General features: G+C 39.3%; 1 protein-coding gene across 12 annotated transcripts in view; it reads right to left on the bottom strand.

The window, feature by feature from the left end:
* The window catches only part of LTBP1 (latent transforming growth factor beta binding protein 1), a 389,022-nt gene that overhangs the window by 117,039 nt on the left and 250,038 nt on the right, over window positions 1-21,945 (bottom strand). For 5 of the 12 annotated variants that reach the window (XM_078056162.1, XM_036119099.2, XM_036119100.2 and 2 more), the window contains 5 exons: window positions 16,645-16,812; window positions 13,751-13,978; window positions 11,638-11,660; window positions 8,270-8,369; window positions 7,655-7,753 (listed from right to left, as the gene is read on the bottom strand). In XM_078056162.1, coding sequence (XP_077912288.1) covers window positions 7,655-7,753; window positions 8,270-8,369; window positions 11,638-11,660; window positions 13,751-13,978; window positions 16,645-16,812 — 618 coding nt within the window. The remainder of the gene's footprint in view (window positions 1-7,654; window positions 7,754-8,269; window positions 8,370-11,637; window positions 11,661-13,750; window positions 13,979-16,644; window positions 16,813-21,945) is intronic. The other 7 variants (XM_078056161.1, XM_078056164.1, XM_078056165.1 and 4 more) reach the window with 3 other exon arrangements.

Raw genomic sequence — 21,945 nt, 5'->3', positions numbered from 1 at the left:
AACCAAGAAACAGACTCTTAACTATAGAAAACAAACTGATGGGTTACCAGAGGGGAGCTGGGTGGGGGGATGGGTGAAATAGGTGAAGAGGATTAAAAGTACACTTGTGGTGAGCATTGAGTAATATACAGAATTGTTGAATCACTATTTTGTACACCTGGAACTGATATAATAAGGTACACTAATTATACTGGAATTTAAAAATTAAGAAATTTAAAAAAATAAAAATTTTAAGAAGGAAATAAGGGAGAAAATTTCCTTTAAGTAATCCATACACCTTAATTTTTTTACTTTACTGATTTAACAGTGAATTATAAATAAATAAAATACATTTTTATGTGTAAGAAAGCCCAGCTAGCCATTATTACGATCTTTGTAAATGTTGTTCCTTTTGAAGTCATTTAAGAATATGTAACAAAGAAACTGCACATTTATAACAATGTTACCTTGGACTATTATCCCATCGCCATCACAAAGTAAACAACGCTAAAAAGGCATGCTGCCATGGGTGTGTCTGAGTGCCCAGTGTAAGAAGACCGGGGCCTCAAGCACGACAAGCTACAGCAACAGCCTTGCTGGAGGGGTCTGTGGTTTGAGACAGAAAAACAGGGGTGCTACCATCACCAGTAACCTACAATGCATTCTTCATGAGGAGGTGAAAAAACAGTGCTTTAACAAAGACTTCCTATGGAAATGACCCAAATTAGGGCTGAGGTTGCTTTCCAAAAACCCAAACCACATTATTCATTTCTCATCCAGTGTTACTCACTGTGCTGTGACTTTAAGACAATTGGTGCAAATCATTTGGAAAGTCGCTAGACTTTAAAAGGAAGCATATGAATACAGAGCTGCAGTATCTACTTGGATGTTACGCATTACAAACTAATACCTTTAGTGAGCCTATTTATGCTAATTCACTATCAGAAAAATAGACTGGCTTAGTCTGTATAATGTAAAGTCACAGAAAACATACAGTAATTCAAAAGGCTAAAAACATGGGTAATTAACATGACTGCTTAAACTTAAGTGACTGGCAGTAAGGCAAAAAATGAATTATGAAACATATAGAGCATAATTAAGCATTGACAGGACAGGAAAATGCTTGTTAAAAATAAATTTGTTTAAAAAAATTTGTTAAAAAATCAGAAGTCGGGGGTGCCTGGGTAGCTCAGTCGTTAAGCATCTGCCTTCAGCTCAGGTCATGATCCCAGGGTCCTGGGATCGAGCCCCGCATCGGGCTCCATGCTCCGCAGGAAGCCTGCTTCTCCCTCTCTCACTCCCACTGCTTGTGTTCCCTCTCTCACTGTGTCTGTCTCTGTCAAATAAATAAATAAAATCTTAAAAAAAAAAATCAGAAGTCTTCCTTAAAAAAATGATCATTTCTATGCCACAAAAATCTGAAGGTAAAAGGTAATCTTCTCTAGGCTATAATACTAGACGTTTAGGTAAGAATTCTCTTCTCTGTTTATAGGAATTCTTTACTAGAACAGTGTGAAAATCACATCTCTAACCATCTATTCCATATTGTAGGAAGACACCTTCTCCGAAAATTATTATTATTTTTTAAAGATTTATTTATTTGACAGAGAGAGACACAGCGAGAGAGGGAACACAAGCAGAGGGAGTGGGAGAGGGAGAAGCAGGCTTCCCGCTGAGCAGGGAGCCCGATGCGGGGCTCGATCCCAGGACCCTGGGATCATGACCTGAGCCGAAGGAAGACGCTTAACGACTGAGCCACCCAGGCGCCCCTCTGAAAATTATTCGTATTTACTTTTCTCGATTTTCTTTGTGATTACTGATCTTCCTTTAGAGTTTTCTCTGCCATTTTCATAAGACAGAAAAGACATTGATCAGATTTGCAAAAAGAAAGATCAGAAGATGAATTAATACAGTTGGGCAAGGATTCACAACAAGTTCAAAGGCTATAAATCTGGGGTTTTCATGCAACACTGGAGCATGACTCACTGCCCCAACGCCCATACATACCAATTTGTTGATTACCAAATATCTATAACTTTTCAAGCATAGCTTTAGAATGGAAGTTTTACATGTGTGAACAAAAATCTTCAAAACTATGGGATATTTAATTCAAATATAATACATTCTTACACCACAGTCTGCCAGCATATTTAAATTGTTTCTTTTTACATCAGCTCTAAAATAGGAGAAATACTTAAGAAGTATACTGCTTAGTCTTAGGAAATGAAGTGAATATAATGGCCTTCCCTTCCATTTTAGTATCTTAAATAGAAGCTATGAGGATAAATATTTATGATGCATATTTGAGGATCTTTAGCTGATTACCTCACAGATAAAGTATATAGAGATACAGCTTAAAAAGGCTGATCCCAGTTGGCAGGGCACTAACATATGTAAGAAAATGTTACTCTGACACCACTAGAGGGTACTAAGAGATACATCAAAGGAGTGGAGGGACATGTACTAAAATATACTTGATTTCTACCCTGTTTGTCCCATTTTTTTATATGTGATTAATTCATGTAACTTTCATCAGTTTGGCCTCAGAGGTTCCTTCCATCCATCTGTGAGGCCGGACTCCACCCTTGTAAGTAGAAAGAAGAGTTGTAACACCTTCAAAACACCTCAGAACTTTTTAAAACAAGTCTCCTAATCACCTCTTCCTGTGCTTTCCTCTCCTTTTCTATTAGATTTTCATTCTCCAGGATGTATTACACAGAAAGACAAGTCCTGAGGGTATTGTCTTGAGGAAGAATTAGAAAAATTCTCTCCTTTTTCCATGTTTTTTAAGGGAAAAGATATTATGTTTTTTATTTTTCTAAGAGGTCACTTATACATAGGGATGTGAACCTGTTCCCACATAATGAATCAGCTTATGCTGAAACGTACATTTCTTTGAGCAGACTGTGTGGACATAAGCACAAGAATTATGGCAAAGCCTCACATAGGAAGCACTAATTATCAGTCTCCAGGGTACTCTAGTTAATGAAAATGTCTAGTCTTCTTTAATATGTTTGGTATCCCAAAGAGATCATCAAGACGCTCTTCCCACTGGATTCATCCTTAACGCCTATCACATGTCCCCTGGTCCTCAGGACCACCTGACACTTTCCTACTCTCTCTGCCCCTGAGATAACTTTACCTTCACGAGGTCAAGGACCGTATTCTGTTTCTTTCACCAGAGTGCCATTTAAAACCTGGAAAAAGAGCCATGACCAAAAGCCAGTGGAAAACCAAATACTCTACTTATCCCAGCAACAAGGCCAACAGTGGATTTAAGAGTTTGGTATCTTTATTATATTTTTTTAAAAATGAAAAAGAAAGCTTTTTGCCAAAATATGAAAATGAGTATGCTGACCTTTCGCTTTTTTCCTCATCAGATGATTACTCAAAGTAAATAAATAAATAAATTAATTAATTAATAAAGCCTGGAAATATTAAAGTACGGTGATTTTACATGAAAAAAGGAGTTCATTTTCCATCAGCATACATAGCTTACTGAAGCCGTAAGGATGCCGGCAATACGCTTTAGGAACAAACATTTTTTAAAGGGGTCAATTCTGAGCTCTGGAAAAGCTCTGATGAGCAAATAGTTTTTATAATGTTTGGGCCATGATAATTACAAAGGTTTCCACATGGTAGTTGTGGAAGTCAAAGAATAATTTCTGGCTGTTATTCGAGGGCCATGGAGGAAGTTTGGGTAGAAGAGGAGGAAGGCATCAAATGTTAACTCATGGAAAGGTTTACAAAAATGCCCCGGCTTCCTAGCTGCCCCACAATGAGCGTAAATTGTCCCACAACAATTGAAACAGATGTTTCCACTTTGTAAATATTTGCCAGAGGTTTGATTTTCCAACCTATCCTTGAGCTATTAAGACACTATGCTAAATCAAGAATTTATATGCTGAAATGTATAATTTATTTGGAAACAGTATGCCAATAATGTCGCAAGCCACCACATCAGCTGTTAAGAGTGGAAAATATCACACTTATGTCCTGCAAATATGTGGCTCACTTTATAATTATTACATGTCAAAGTGTGTCTGAAGAAATCTGCAAAGGCTCCTTCTAATCTCACCACCATAAAGATATTGTCACTGAGCAATGTGGAGCTGATTTTGTTTATTTTAGATTCCTATGTAATATTCTATTCCTTTCTTCAACTTGTGAGACAAACTAATAGTGACAAGTAAGATTTACCTCCTCTGTGTTTTAGGGGAAAAAACCGTTGTGTAACATTCCGGACAGAGCTGATCGGAATGCTCCCTCAATCTCTATGTTCGGCTCTCATATCAAATCAATGGGAACATCTATAGTTTGATTTAAATTAAATTTGATACAAAACAGTGCTCTTGTTCTAGTGTAGATTACTGATGATTGTGTAGCTCTGACGTTACAAACCATTTTAATTCAAAGACTATGATATTCTCCCCATGGATTGTTTCAGAAAGATTCTTCTACTATAGGAAGTAGGAACACCTACAAATGTTGCATAAAATTTTACCGTCATTTTTTTCCTGGAAGGAAATAGTCGTGCTTCAAACATGCGATAGCAGATGTTGGCCCTGTATCTCTGCCAAACTCGAATTAAGCTGCCTTCCAACAACTTCATACAGCACAGCTACTTTTTTTTGTTTTTGTTTTTTTTTAAAATCAGCTCTGTAGTTCAGTTGAAGCTAAGTAACTTCAATTTGTTATTCCTCACACGGCTGCATTTAAATGGCAAAACTGCATTTATCTAGCCAAACTTAATTAACCCCTACAAAGCTAGCTTGCAAGAAGTCCATCCATTGAAGTCAGCCATTGTTAAAAAAGCACAACACTATATTTATACACTGGAAAACAGAAATATAGAAATACAGTATTTAGACCTAGTACATTACATTATCACACTGCAATTTTCCTTTTTAATAATATGAGGTCAACAGTGAGAAGATCCTTGCTGTCCAAGATGGTGTATGACATCGTTGTGCATGTTACAGCGCATAGCAGAGTCTCTCATAGATGTGCTTAATAAAGCGAGCAGACACATAAATGACTTCAGAATAGAGAAATGGTTTTAGCCATGGCCATTAAAAAACAAACAAACAAATAAACACTATCGTATCATTGTATCACTCTAGAAGCACTGAGAAGATCTGATATTTCTCTATATCACTTAACTCAATATTAAGAGTAAAATCAAAGAGCGGTTGCAATGCCGTAAGTGGGGAAGGCTATGGCTCTGGCTACCGATGCCCTGAACTGGGTAAAAACACACTGTGGTCCATGATGCGACTCCACATTCCTCTGTCAAGTGCATTTCATCTTGGAACACACAGGTGCTTTTTAAAAACACATTCCAGGGGTACCTGGGTGGCTCAGTTGGTTGGTTAAGCATCCAACTTGTGATTTCGGCTCAGGACCAACATCAAGGGTCCTGAGATCTAGCCCCACGATGGGCTCTTCGCTGGGCTTGGAGCCAGCTTGGGATTCTCTCTCTCTCTCTCTCTCTCTCTTCCTCTCTCTCTCTCTCTCTCTCTCCCTCTCCATCCCCCACCCCCATCACCCCGCCCCATCCACTTGCACATGCACTCTCTTTCTCTCTCAAAAAAACAAAACACTTTCCAGTCTGATGTCTCAATTCAAATATCTAAGAGAACTTACATCCACATTTTTGGGAAAATAGCCAAAAGTTTTTTTAACATAGAAAAATTATTTTTATATAATTTATTTTATATATTTTATGTAATTGTACTGTTTTTCAACATAAAACATATACATATTTAAGGTGTACAACTTAATGTTTTGATATACACACACATTGTGAAATGATCACTATAATTTGTCTAATTAACACACCAAGCACATTTTTACTTGAAAAATTATACATATGTTTCTGAGGAAAGAATATTTTAAGAAAGTCTGCAAACTCCTCTATTAACTTTTCGTTATACACTGCCAACCTCATCCTGACCTTAAGTTGGCATGATACATCTTGGTGATCTTTTTCTGACTGCAGAATATTTGCCCATTATACAGTATATGGAAAATAGAAAATATTCTACCAATACTCCCAAACCTCTTGGATCCTACTATAAAAAATAATCACTGCTAATATCTGGCATATTTTCTTCCAGCATTTTCTCAATGTATAAGTCTTTTTTATATAACTGGTAATAGTGTTCTACATTCCTTCATTTTCATATACTTCATCTCACATTTAACAGTATTTTGTGACCATCTGCTGCTAGATTTTAATAAAAATTCTTCAAAAATACTGCATTTGATGGCAGCATCATGCTCCAATGCATAGATGTAATATAATTATCCATTTTCCTATAGTTAAATGTTTAGATTGTTTCTACTTTTTCTCTATTCTACCTAGTGCTGTGGTAAGTATCCATTTATATAAACATTATCTCAGTCTTTAGGGACATTATTTCCTCACACTAGATATTTTGATATAGGATTACTGGGTCAAAAGTTCTGAACATTTTTTTTTTTAAGATTTTATTTATTATTTATTAGAGAGCGAGAGAGAGAGAGAAACAGCATGAGGGGAGAGGGTCAGAGGGAGAAGCAGGCTACCCGCTGAGCTGGGAGCCCGATGCGGGACTCGATCCCAGGACTCCAGGATCATGACCTGAGCCGAAGGCAGTCGCTTAACCAATTGAGCCACCCAGGCGCCCCTGAACATTTTTAAAATTCTTGATACATTATGCCAGTTTGTGCTTTCCAGAAACGTTGACCAGTTTACATTGCTTTCGGCAATGTGTTCAACCTCAATTTTACTCTAGTAAAAATTAAATGCTAATTTGATAATAATTATTTTAATCTGCATTTCTTTGATTACTGGTTGACATTTCCTATTACATGTTTTTCTATAAATTATGATTATATTATTTCCCCATTTTTCTATTAGTATTTTTATTACTGATTTATAAAAGCTCACTATACATCAAGGATATTAACTTTTATGCTGTTGGTTTGTTTCACATTATGATAAATGTTTATAATGTGTCACTGATTAAAATTATCAAAAAGAATTTTGAAAATATATAAAAATATATCGGAGAACAAAGATTATCCACGATCCTATTAACTGGTGATGGTTGAACACTTTGATGTACTTTTTTATTTATTTTTTTGTGTTTTATTTATTTATTTTAAGATTTTATTAATTTATTTGACAGACAGAGAGAGAGAGTATAAGCAGGGGGAGTGGCAGAGGGAGAGGGAGAAGCAGGCTCCCCGCTGAGCAGGGAGCCCGATGTGGGGCTCGATCCTAGGACCCCGAGATCATGACCTGAGCCGAAGGCAGACGTTTAACTGACCAAGCCACCCAGGCACCTCTTTGATGTGCTTTCTGTCTCTTTTTCTGTGTTTGTAAACATTTAAAAAATAAAATTGGAATCATACTGTGTTCTGTATTGCTCATTTTGCCATAAGCATCTCCTCATGACATTAAATATTCTTTTACAACATTAACAGCTTTGTGATATTTCACTGTATGTACCATAATTTATTTAAACGTTCCTCCTTTTTAACAGTATTTATTATTTCCAAGTATTTGCTATTATGACTCACCCTGCCATGAGCAATCTCATACATTTGATACAACTGTGATACTACATTAACAGGAGGCTCATCCCCATGTCTCCCGCACAGGCTGTGGACAGAATACCATACCTACCTGTTACTTGAGTAGGTGCAATCACTTGGCTGGCACTTGATGTAGAAGCTTCAGGAGCTACTTCCACAGGCACAGGAGGTGATGTTTTTTCAATCACTACTATATGAGGAAAGAGGGGATGAAAAAAATTAAAGCCTGTTAGGTGCTTTGAGATCCCATCCCAAAATGCAAGCATAATTTAATTCTAATAACATACCACAGTCGTGCTTGGATAATTAAGGACTCTTAGAGATCCCTAAAGTTCCTGGTATTAATCTATAGCCTCAGTTTCAACATTTAGTAAGAAAATATGAGAAGAATTCAGAAGCCAAGAAAAATGATGCTTCATCAAATGATGACCTTCAAAAGCGTTCTAATAATATATACATACTCCTGGCCACAGAAAATCGTGAGAAACTTACCTTCCTTTTAGCCTTCTAAAACTTACATGACCATCCCCACACTAACATTACAAGTACATTAATACACTTAAGTGTATGTTTCACATGGCACTTCACGTATGAATTCTAATGATTTATCAAACTTTAAAATCAAAGACAAAAGAATCCTTATCTTACTCTTTTATTCATTACTCATTTTATTCATTCTTACAAATAGCATAGATCAACAGGTTACCTGGAAACTGTGGGTGCAGATGAATAGTTGAGATGCCTGGAGAGAGCTGGGGTTGACCAGGCTCAACTCTGGTTTTCTCTTGATCCAATGAAGGTATTTCCTGGGTGGTTGTATTAAAAAGAAAAAAAGAGAGAGAGAACTGAAAGTAGGAATTATCTTTAATGTTCACATATTACTATCTTTATTTAATTCTACTCTTAGAAAGGCAACAAATATCAGAGGACATTGGACAACAACCTGTGCAATCGTGTGGGGAAAAAAAATACATATATGAAGGGTTGCTGAGCCACTTTTGTAGCAAGCCTTTGATTCCCCCAGCAGCACTGACCCACGTACACACCCTCACCCATGTCCCAGGGGCCCAAAGCAAAAGGTCCCTTCAGACACTGTAAACAAATGCGATGGCTCAGGGGCCGACATCTGGTCTCAAACAAGGCAAAACTAACCCCAAAGGAGAACTAAACTGTCCTCTCCTGGACATGGTGCTCTGCCCTCGGAAGATGACCAGCCACACTTTGCAGAGTAACTAATGGGTACAGCACATGTGTCATAACCAAGAACATACAGTACATTAAAATATTTTAAGCCAGGCAGTCATTAAGGCCTTTCGGAACCTCCCATCCAGGAACTTTGTACCTCCAGCTCTCAGCATAGGGGTAGTCAAGCACAGCAACAAAAACACAGGGGCTTGGAGAAGCACCCAGGGCTTCCTCACGCGTTCGGTTGCCCCCTCTTGTCCCCCGGACCAGAGGTGAAGAAACAGACTGGCGGCACCTGTGGCTCAGCTCCTAGTTACAGCTGCTCAGGGCTCCTGCAGACTGAACTGTGAGGCCAGCAGAGATGCACAGTGGGGCCAGCGTGCCCGTGCCACCACGTCCTTAGAAGTGTTCATCAGGTTACTTGGCCATGGCTGCCCAGCACACCACTGCCATCTCCCTGAAAGCTCACTGCCCAGATCCGTTTCCCTCCTCATCGCTGTCCTAACTTCAATTATCTCCTTTTCTGCTTTTTATAAAATACATAACCTCTCTGAGTATCTCATCAAAGACCCAATTTCGTAGGCGTGAGTATTTACAGTGTGACTCCATTTAGATCTTCCACCAGCACCTCAAATCCATCCCCTCCAAAACCCTACAGGCTCTCATTCCAAGGTCTGCACTTCTGTCAAGGCCACACGCATTAAACCAGCCAGGTTTCAAGTCACTTTGTGGTCCTTGCTCTTTCATTCTTCGTTCCAAGCTCTGCCCGTCTGCACTGCTCTTTATGTTTGTTGACCTTTCCGTACCCATAGCCCCCACTGTCCCAGTCTGGACTCTCTTTCTCATCCTGTTTATTATAATTATCTAATTGGTCTCTTAAGCTCCCTCTGTCTCCCTGTCTCAGTTAGTCCTGCTGTGATTCATCTTCTAGAAGGACTCAGCATTTATTACTTTTTCCCACATTTTCCCTTAAGAATACAGACTAATCGGGCACCTGGGTGTCTCAGTTGGTTAAGCGACTGCCTTTGGCTCAGGTCATGATCCCAGGATCATGATCCCGGAGTCCCGGGATCGAGTCCCGCATCAGGCTCCCTGCTCAGCAGGGAGTCTGCTCCTCCCTCTGACCCTACCCCCTCTGGTGCTCTCTCTCTCTCAAATAAATAAATAAAAAATAAAATAAAATAAAAAGAATACAGACTAATCTTCCATTACCTATTAAAGGTGACCTCAATCAGTCTCTCAATTGCAGCCCATTCCCTGCAGCCCATGGTCAATGCCAGCAAAAAGCAGACCATCATCAGATGTTTATGGACTCCTGAAACTTACAGAAAGAATTTCCCCCAACAGCACGGGACAGCAGACTTCCTAATCAATGCTACTTCTCCACTTGACAAGTAGAGTCGAGAGACAGGAGCACGGTATCTCGCCACTGATTACAACTGCAGTTTGGATTCCAAGCCTTCCAAAGCAGCCCCAAGTTCTCCTTCTAACCAAGCTTCTCCTGCTCCCCTAACTGACCTCTTGCTGTCTCCTCCACCGCACCTTTGCACATATAATTTCCCACCCACGGGCTACCCTGCTTTCTCTTCATCCATCTTTAATATCATGAGACCTCTGTGAGGAGTCAAGACCGCAAAGACCATGACTGCATTTTTCCCACTGCCTCGTCTCCAAAAAATTTACAATGTAAGTATACAAGAAAATGTTCAGGCCCTCTTTCAGATCCTTAATGAGAGTTACCATAAACTCCATCCTCAACAGTAAAGAAAACAGAGATTATTAAATAAGATGAGGTTATCAGGGAGCTGGCTGGTCTGTTCATGCCTTGAATGATTCCTTCCACATATCAACCAGACCTGAATTCAAAATCAACAAAACTGCAAACTACTACACACTACTGACCTTTAGAAACACAATCCAGGAGCTGTAAATGTGCATATAAAATATGCATATGTGTTGTACTTCTTTTGGGGTCAATATAACAATGCTCTTCTTTGTTGGGTGCTCTCACTCTAAAATCCTACTTCTTTGTTGTCTGGATTCTTTTAGCACTTAGGTTAGAACTCTGAAGTTATTCTATCCTATATGCATAAGCTAAAAAATTTTAAAACTATTTATAGTAATTCATATGTGTTTGTGCCATCTAAGTTCTAACACTTGTCATTCTTGTCTACTAAGTGATATATAAATGTATGAAGATTTAATAATGATCTAATTTTCATGTTATTAAAGAATCAAAGCAAGACTCAGACGGGGAACAATATTATATAAGCAGGACTTAGATCCAGCAAATTTGTATATTTCATATGAATAAATCTCATAATTCATGGTCCCATTTTATGCCAAAAAACCAATAGGCTGACTAAATATTTCTCTGAAATTTCTAAGAACCAATATTCTAGTATTGGACGGTAACTTCCAAGGGTAAGCTCTGTTCTTCTTTTAATGTAATCAAACACGCATGTTAAATTTTAGTTGTTACTTAAGAAGAACTTCACTCAGCATATATGCACCTAAGAATTCACAATTGCATACACACACCAGAACCTTTCCTTCCATCCACAGTCCAGGCCATGAACTGACTTGAATTCTGTTTAAGCCTCTGATTCCTTCAGTCCCACCTTTTTCTCTCACTAGAATTTAAGTTCCATGAGAACAAGGAGTTTTGTCTGATTTGTTCTCGATTGTTTTCTTAACACTCAGGATAGTGCCAGTTATGTAGCAGGTGCTCAATCAATATTTCTTGAATGAATGCTTTATTTCCTCAAACCAAATAATGAATAATAGGCATGTTACTGTACTTAAGTCTAAAAAAATCCATATGTATTCTAAAAGGAAATCATTGTGACAGTAAAAAAAACAAAGACTTGCAAATAATGAATAGATTACCTTCTCAGGGGGTGCAGTTGCCACTAAAACCAGAAAAGAAAGGAAGACATTAGTACAATTTAAGTCAATTCACCACATAATAGTTAAATTTTTAAAAAGCGATAAAAGTCCACTGCCACTCCAAAAGGATTAAGAATCAAACAAAATCAAATGCAGAATTATGGTCATCTACCATTTTGGAGAATTTTACACCTGACCAAAAGACAAACTCTCCATGCTGTATCATTCCTTAGCTACAAAAGTTCAGGTAGATGTGATGAAATTCTTTCCAACTCCCTCATTAACTGAAAAGGTTAAAGGAAACAATACTTTCTGGTACATTATTTTATGTCTAATCTCAATTTTATGGAACTTCCCACATCAAAAAAGCATTTTCATTAATTGGCCACATACTTATCCTTAACATAATATATAATATTTGATGTTAATGTTAAAAAAGAAAGCCACTTATTTCAAAAAGAGATCTAAGACCAGGTACTGTACTCCTAATATTTATTGAAGCCCTGTGAGCACCATATGATAAGCTAACTAAATTAGAGGGAAAGAAATCACAAGCCAATAAAACCTAATTAGAGATTAGCATCAATATGTTGAACAGATTACATATTACACAGTCATAACATTATTGTGAAGCAGTGGGAGTGGTTATGCCTTTGGATTTAGAAAGACTTGCTTCTCATTAATCAGTCCTTAATATTAGCCCTCAAGCTTATGATTAACAATTACTGGGGTTTTTCTCATTAGTCATCATCCCCATAAACATCAATGTTCAGTGTCAGTAGATGCCTAATTTCCAAAAGCAATCAGGACACCAGATAGCTTATCACTGCTGCTATATTCTTGTGGTTGGAAAAGTCAACTAACGGTCTGTCCTGTGTAACCCACCAAAGAAGTCTTGAGGCAGAAGCTGGACCAGAGCCCATTTCCTCCTGCCTGTGCAGAGTATGAGTAGTTGCAAACATCTGGCCATGATACCCTTAGTGTAGAGGAGCAAACCGGTCAATACTGTCAATTCTAGGGGAGGTCCTCCCTGCTCTGCCTAACAAGAAGGGTCACAAGTGGGAGAGTGAAATAAAACAGGCCAGAACACAGAAAGATTCAGAGCCCTGGAAAAAGAACTCTCTAGAAGGCAGCTTGGCCAAGTTCCTGACTCTCCACTAACCTAGATACCTTCTCTCCTCACAGAACCCATAAACGGGCACCTTAAATTCTGACCCGATAAACTGTGAGAAACCAACAGGAGCTTCATTAAAGAAAATATATATTCTGTACAAATCTAAAATGTTTATTCCTTCTATCTGGGGGAAACATTTTTAGGATAATAAAGATATTCAAGGAATTAGAGATGCTGGCTTTTATCTAGAGACAAGGTCAATTGTCTCTAGGCTCCTAGAATATAAAGCCATACTTGCTTTCTCGGAAAAATGTGCTCCTTGGCCCCATTACATACTCTTCATATGACACTTGGCAAGCCATGTTCCCTCTCTAGGTCTCAGGCTTCTCAGAAAATCAATGAAAGGACTGTGCGAGGCGATTTCCAAGATCCCTTCGATGGATTCTCCTGTCCTCCTCCTTGGGCTCCCATCATCCCTGACTGTCTGTTGCCCTCTATTTCATGGAAGCTCAGTCAATGCTTTAACTTAAGTCTGTGGATTCCACTTTGTAAAGTACATAACTATTTATTAAATGGCCCTCTAGACATAGAAATGAATTAAGGCTATTCCTTAAATGATCTGAATTACCCTTCAGGAATAAACACCAAGAAAAAGTAGCCCCCAGCATGTCCTGAGATCACCGTGGAATATTGTTACCTGCTACAAACATATTACTCTACAGAGGTGGTTCTCAATCAGAGGTCATTTTACCCTACAGGGCCATTTGGCAGGGTTGGACACCCTTCTGGTTGTAACACCTGGAAGGGGGAGGGTGCTACTGGCATCTAAAAGTTCAAGGCCAAGGAGGGTGCTGAACATCCTACCACATACAAAGAAGCCCCTCACTAAGAATTATTCTGAAGTATCAATAGTGCTGAGGTTAAAAACCCTGTTCTAGAAGGGTATTAACAGGGAAACCAAAGACACACAAGACCTCCTCGATCTATTTCCACTCTCACCTTCTGGCTCCGCCACTCCTGGCCCGTGTTCCTGGGAGAAGGTCAGGGCCTCCACTGGCTCTTCCTTGGCTGGGAGAGGTGGAGGATGAGTACTTTTAGCAACAGGTTGAGTGTTCTTTGGCTTGACAAATACAGGTCCTTTACCTACATGGTGATGGATTGGCCTGCGTCTATGAACGCCAGAAACCGTATAACCCATTCCACCAGGACAGATTTCCTTAAAAGCAGCTAGATTTGGGATGGGAAAATATTCCTTTTAAAAATCTAAAAGTGCAAACTTATACAGAGGAAAATATCATGATGAGTATTTCTTAATAAATCATCATTAATATAGTTACATTTAAAAATTTCAAAAACAGATGCATAATGCTTGAATTTCTGTTAAACTTGCATATTTACAGAAAAAAACCCAACCCTTTCTTTTACTCAACATTTCTCCATCTGTTAATTCCTTATCAATATTATATATATAGCATATATAGCATATAGAGAGCATATATTTATATTATATATATCAGCAACCAATTAGGAGATATCATATATACATTTTCTATATTTAATTTTCTCTATCATATTATATATCACATATATGAAATATATGTAATGTATTAGGAGGTTTTCATGTACAGAAGATACTATATATATTATATATATTTCATAGGGTATGTGTATAAGATCAGCAAAAACCAGGCTTTCTTCTTTTCCTCCTGCTTTGGTATAATTGCATTAGTTATTAACAAGGAACTCAATAACATCTCTCTAAGCTAGATGACTAGCAAGAAGGTTAAAAGAGAAAAATCAATCACTAGTCAGGGAAATGAGAGGCTGAAATGTTCATAATTTGTTTCCAGTTGAAGAATCCAAAGGACTCAGCCAGAATGGAGCATATCAGCTGATATGGTGAGGCTGGTGAAGAAGGACTGAAAAGGGGAGTGTTTTTGAAGAGAGAGTCTCAGGATAGTGAGAAGGAATCCAGCAAAGTAAGACATACTAAAGGGATGATGGATAAAAGTCAAGAACAACAGGACATGCCAAGTCAGAATGGAGTTATTTTCAAAAAAAGGGATGAGTAGGCAACAGCCTGATCTTGACCAGCTGGCTTAATTATCCAGAGGACAAGGAGATGTTCTGTGCCCTGAGACTGCTATCCTTGCCAGGAAAGTGGTCTTGCCTGTTTAAAAAAAAGAAAAATGTAGACTGGGCCCATCGGATTTGCTAACCTCCACTGCATCATCTCCAGGAATAAGTAAAGGACAGGGGTGGTAAGGCAGTGTGTGGCCTGAGAAGGAAAATCCACCTAATCCCTTTGGTGTTGCTACTGGAGGCAAGTTACCAAAGGCAGACACTAAGGAGCTTATGGTCAACTTTTTTATTTCTACTTTTCAAATTGGAAGTAAAATAAGTCATTTCTCATGTCTACTCAACAAGAGATTGCCTATTGAATGTTCTGGACCTAAAATTAGTTCTCAATAAAAAGGAAACTCTAAAATTCTCCTTGAAGCACGCTAAAACATTGTTTTTCTAAGGATCACACATTAAATGGTAGAACCTCATTCTTAAATTTAACTATGTAATACAATTCTTACTTGAAAGAACAGATGTTTCCAGAAGAAAACATGTTTTCCTGTCAAATATTTGTAGTATTAATGAATAAATGTGAAAATCACCATATAACCAAAAATTGGGTAAGTACAAAAAGTTTGTCTCCAATGTTATTTTCAAATTTAGTTACTGGGTGTTATGGAGGAGTCGCCCTGTGTTATATTCACCATCTTGATTTATGTTTCATGTAAGAGTTACAAAGCTATTAAAATTGAACTTGAAGAGAAATAGGTCTATAAATTATGAAGGTCATTTATTTCGTGGATTATTACCTTTTAATCACTAGTAGTTCAGATCCCACAGGGGGATACTAGGCCGTTTTGAAGGTGTCCAAATTTATACAGTCTACTAAAATACCATAAACATTATACTATCCTCTGCCTTACCAATTCTTTCTGATCTTAACTACCAACAAAGATGGATTATGAGATTTAAATTTATACTTAAACCTTGTCTGCTTCTGTGTAAGTTATAGCTTTGAGACATTCAGCAGTCCTGTGAGAGTTGATGCACTTCTCTAGGTGGGAAGCTCTTATCAAATAACCACCTGATGAGACTTTTTTATGGCCATCACATGCCCATGAAATAGGGACCACTCCTCCTTTGATAATACCATGCCTGGAATTTGCAGGGTGTGTTTCTTTCTCTTCCACTTAATTCTGCTTGATCCTGCTTGAGAAGTTGAGGACTCCTTGGTAGGAGTAAGGCACTGAGAGAAATATATTTATCCTTTCAGGGCATTAGGCAAATATGTACCAAACTAAAGCATAAAGAATAATCAACTTCCATTAATATTCTGACTTGGAAGTTCCTCAGTGCACTGGCAGGATCTGCCCTTGAGTTATTAATCTTCACAGCACAAATTCAATCATGAAGATAATTCCCTCCATTTCCAAGTGGAGAAAGTGACGAGCACATGTTCAGCCAGTGAGTGAGGGAGTCAACCCGCACAGGGGCTCGCGGCCGTGCATGTGACACGCGGCCAGTCGTTAGGACAGCACATGGCCCATCTGGTCTCTTCACACTTTTAAACACCAGACTTAGGGTCCCACAAAGTAATGGCTTTTCTTAACATTCAAGAGTAAGTCTCACGTTACACAGAAACAGGAAAATCTCTCTTCCACTGATTCAACCTTCTATGGTCATGGTTTGTACAAAACTGATAAAAATACACTGTATTATTTACATGTCAATTAAAAGTTGGAAACCAAAAAGAACGCAAACTGCCAAAGTCCTCCTGTGTCCTTGTGTGGCTGGGAAGGAATATGAGCGTACAGCGGGTCATGTCTTACCTGTGCCTGGAAGGGGACATTTCTCACAGTGTGGGCCCCAGGCCTTGCCCACACTACAACAGCAGAGCTGCTTGGTGAGGTGAACAGACAGGGGGTGCATACACTGCCTTCCGGAACTGACAAGACGATAACAGGGCCCTTTCTCTTCAGACATCACAGGGGTATCCGCTGAAGCAGAGAGATAAGGCCTGATGTCACCCAAGAAACAACAAAAGACTACATCGACTTTTCTTGGCATAGTAAAACGAACCTTAAAGTCTGGATTAGACACCATACTTCAGAATAAATTTGTGTAGATTCGGGGCATCGCCTTTCCTGATTTAGACTCGTTTACCAAATACGTTTTAGGTTTTAGAATCAGGGCCCCAAGCGTCTCTGTCCCTATCTGGTCCCTTCTTCCATTCTAACAAGCATTAGATCGGGTATGTGTGCATGATGTAAAAAGAAACCATTTCAACCAAAATCAACTGACCAACGAAACCTAGGTACGTATTATCAAAATCACTACGCCATTTATTTTCTTGTATTTAGCCATAACAGAGGTAGTTCTAGGGCAGAGTTTGGTGAGCAACCAGGCATTGTGAACATCGGGAACTCAACATAGTTGATGCTGAAAGCCAGCTGCTGCCCTTCTTAAGGACAGTGAGAGCTTGCAGGGCCTTGCTGTAGGCCAGTCAACAGCGGATGGGAGGCAGGGAGCAGCTTCTGACCTGCCAGGTTACACAAGACAGCACACCAGAGAAGGCAACGATGTGTTCAGTCCCTTAGAAAACACGCAAAAACACACCAGCCCATAATCATGCAAGACCTAACTCTTATTCCTGATGCTTCTATTCTAAGTTTAGTAGATAAGACTTCACTAATCCAACAGCTGGACACTCTACTGAGCACACAAGGCAGTTATGAGGATAAGATACAGCCCTGCCTTTGAGAAGTTCATTTTCTAATGTAAAGGTGAGCCAGCTCTAGGCCAAGTTAAGTGCTGAACAGACCAAGCTTGATGGTCCCCCCCTTGTCCCTTCTTCCATCCCAACCAAAGTTCTTCTCCACTGTATCACTGTCCAGATGAGGTTTTTCCAATTTGCCTTTCCCTTAACCAATTCCTCTAGCTCCTGTTGCTTCCAAAGTCACCTTCCCTTCCTGCTCAGATCTCAATTTTCAATCATTCTCAAAGGACTGACATCTTAGTTAGATGCTCTAAGAAACAATCTGATCAAATTAAGGTACTACAACACAGTGAGAAGAGCAAAGGTTTATAGAGCCAGACAGATCTGGATTCTCATGGGACGTCTACCACTTGCCAGTAAGACAACCTATAGAAGTCACTGGGGCTGTGATGGTTGACTGGATCTTTCAGCTTGGCTAGGCCACAGCAAGTAGGTATTTGGTCAAACACAGGTCTGAAAGTTGCTCGGAAGGTATGTTTTACATGAGATTAACATTTATATTGGTAGACTTTGAGTAAAACAGATGATCTCCAGAGTGTGTGTGGGCCTCATCCTAATAGTGGAAAGACCTTAAGAGGAAAAAGACTGAACTCTCCTGGAGAAGAGGGAATTTTGCCAGCGGACTGCCTTCAGACCCATGCTGTAACACTAACTCTTCCCTTCATCTCCAGGATACAGCCTACTCTGCGGATCCTGGACTTGCCAACCTCTGCAATCATGTGAGTCAATTCCCTGAAAACCTCTCTCTCTACACACACACGAGCATCCACACACACAGGCCTACTGGTTCTGTTTCTTTGGAAAGAACCTTAATACACTGGGTGAGCTTCAACATCCCTCACCTATAAATAATAGGCTCAATGTGCAGATTAGAAATAGCATATGCTCATAAACCTTTGGTACAGAGTAGACACAAAATACATGTCAGCCACTCTTTTATTACAAGTACATATCTCCATCCTCTCAATGGGTGTTTGTACACAACTTGATCGCTCCTTAGCAGCAGCATTTGAACAAAGTGAAGATATTCAAAAACAGTTATTATTGGTGATTAGGAGCATGGAAACAGGGGATTGAGGGGAGCAGGGGAGACCTTCCTGAAGCCTCAGAGCTTATGCAGTTAGTATGTCTAATAAGACCAGTTTTGTCCAGGGCTACTAAAAAAGTGCTCAGAGGGAGAAGTTTGAGTCTTTTCCTCTCCCTTCTCCCACTTACTTTCTGGAATCTTAAGAACATATACTTAGTTCTAGTATAATCAATTAGCTCAGAAGGGATTCTACTAAAAAAAAAAATTCCTCTCCAAATTATTTGGAACTTACAACACATATTTCCATAGAAATAATGTCAGGCCATCTCACAGGATCCCATTTACACATGGCAGGGCTTAATTATACCACTAACTACACTAATGTTTGTTCTAGATCCCTGGAACAAGGGCCATTCAGAGCAGAGCAGACGGTTTCCTCAAATCCATGACACTGGATAATGGTGACATTGACTCCCTTCCACTTAATTCTCCACCCTCACTTCTTTGCATCCCCCTCGCCCGCATGCCTAGGCAAGTGATACTGTATTAGGCACCATCCTTTTTACACTCAAAGTGCCCCCTCCAGCCAAGGACTCAACTTTGAAGAAACCTCCTACCATGCCTGTCCCCAAAATTAAACCAAAACTCCACATCAGCAATTCAGTGTTTTAAGGGATTACTATGTGCACATGTGTGAATTTTAAGAAATTGCTTGTTAATTAAAGTGAGTTGATGGTTGTTGAGATCTTGTGAACTACACACACACACACACACACACACACACACACACAATTTTGGGTATTTTATCATCTGGAGAATAAAGATAGAAGTCTAGTGAGCTAATTCTTTCTAAACAAATCATCTATAGACTTTTGTCTTCCCATCAGACAGCTTCCAAAGCATTTCAAATGGCGGTTTTTAGGGGAGTAAGAGAGTCACTGGCTTACAGTCATCAAGTCAATTGTTGGTGAGCATGGGTGTGTCAGACCATGTTCTAACTAGACATGCCTCACCCCAACTACATATAAGAACAAGAAACTAATAAAAAAAAAAAAAATACACTCCTTCAAAGATGGAAGACAACCAAGAAGGAAGCCATTGAAAAGGTCTAGCCTACATACCTCAGTTTTACTGGTGCTCCCATGATTCAAATTTTCTTTGATCTACAACTATGTGGAGGAAAAAGTGTTCATTTATGCCTCAGATTTCTAACAGGGTGTGCCTTTTTAAGCCACTCCTATTTTACCACCTACATTACCTGTCATTCTTATATCATTTCCAATCTCTCACATGGCAATTCCACTTATCTCTGGCATTTTCACATTCTGGTCAACATGACATGTAAATCCAGAAACAATATGCTCTGAATTATGAAGTTGAGTATCTTTAGCCACAGATTGGAAGGCTAGCCATGAGGGGTAATTCATTATACACTACATCATTTATTATTTTAAAATATGGCACACATGATCATGTATTCTCAAGTCATAAGGTTTTATGCTATGCTAAAAGAAATAGTATTGCCAAAAGATTTCTAAAGATTAAGTGGAAATGGGTATGGGATAGAGTACTGAGGATCCTATATGTAGACACACTGAAACAGTGGTTTTGGCAGATTATATTTTTGCAAGATGCGTTGCTAAGATTAAGGTGGGAAGATTCAGGTACTCTCTATAGATGGAAACACATTTCAAGGGTGTAAAACCTACTGGAAATGCCACATCAGTCAGGAACATAAATCATTTTTCTTAGCTAGAGATAGAGAAATCCCCAAAAGTAATAAAGATATAGCTCCATACCCTCGTCTTGAATCATCACTATATAGCCAATGCTGATGATGCCCCACTTACAAAGGACAGTATGAAGGAAAGACGCTATGGTTCTCTTATTTGGGTTCCCCAGTAGTGTATCAAGCAACTTAATTATAGGGCTATACAATAAATTCTGATCATACTTTCAAAGACATCTTCCACACATGAATGACAAGTGTCATTAAGCAGATATAAATTAATCTGGCACTTAGAGGAAGCTAAAAAAATATAGAAGACCTAAGAAGATGGCATATAGCTAGCCTGTTTTCAATGCCCCCTGCGCCAACACCCCCAATATCCTCATTCAGCTCTTGGATGAATTCCACATCAGAGTTTCATCTCTTTAAGCTTAAAACCCCTGTGCGAGGAGTGTTGGGAGGCAGGTAAAGTGTTGATGAGGAGTCTGAGAGATGAATTTGCTGAAAGAAGAGTCACCAGGCACCCTTTTTGGGAAACGGGCTATTAAATTCTGGGAGAACTAAAATAAAAGAAACCATGATTCTAGAGCCAGTGCAGAGTTACATCATCTATTCTATTGTGTGGCGAGTAAGACTAAACAACAGCTCTCTTTAAATAAAGGACTCGCTCCCATCAATTCAGACTAGTTTCTTCTTCCTGATTCAAGGCTCAGCTTGTGGAGTAAGATCCAGCTTCAAACGTGGGCTTTACCACTTAAAGGCTGTGTGACTTTTGGCAAGATCCTTATTAACCCCTCCAAGCCTCCATTTCTTTATTCTAAAATAGAACAGCAACATAAACTTCACGGATGTCTTGGAAGTATTTTATCTGGTAATGCGCACCAAGTGCTTAGTGCCTGGCACTTATGAAATGCACAATAAAGATGCTGACATTGCTGCCCTGGTTCTGGCTGTTACTGTTAGGTGGGGGCAAACACTTTGCAGAGACATGTCTGTCTAGCCCCCAAGCCACGATGCTACAAGACCACTAAATGAGGGAAGTGAGAGACCGCAGAGGAGGTGGAAAGACAAGAGAAGGTGTAAGACAGATTACAAAGATTAACGACTTTCTTGGAGAAAGGGAGAGGACAGAGTCAAAAGTGGCAGAGGAGCTCCCAGCCTGCCCGCCTGGAAAATGGTGTCACATGCACAGAACCACTACGTCAGGAAGGAAAGGGGGAAAGGAGGAGGCCTAGCAGTCATTGACCCCATCAGCTGTGTCAAACAAGGATCTAGAACTGTGCTGTCCGATACATTAACGCCCAGCCACATGTTGCTACTTCAATAAAATTTCAATGAAGTACAATTTAAAATTCAATCTGTCAGTCACACTGCCCACATGGGACTAGCACCTGCTACATCAGAGAGCACAGATACAGAACATTCCCATCATCACACAAAGTCCTATTGGACGGTGTTGACACAGCCCAAGAGTAAGCAAACTCTTTCTGTAAAAGGCAAAATAATAAAGAGATATTTTAGACCTTGTGAGCCCTACAGTCTCTGCGGCAACTTCCCAACTCTGCCATCGTGGCACTAAAGCAACACTAGACAATATG

The sequence above is a fragment of the Halichoerus grypus genome, chromosome 10 (genome assembly GCF_964656455.1).
Source record: "Halichoerus grypus chromosome 10, mHalGry1.hap1.1, whole genome shotgun sequence".
Taxonomy (NCBI): Eukaryota; Metazoa; Chordata; class Mammalia; order Carnivora; family Phocidae; genus Halichoerus; species Halichoerus grypus.
Note: the sequence above shows the minus strand (reverse complement) of the source record. Positions and strands in the feature narration are given on the sequence as shown.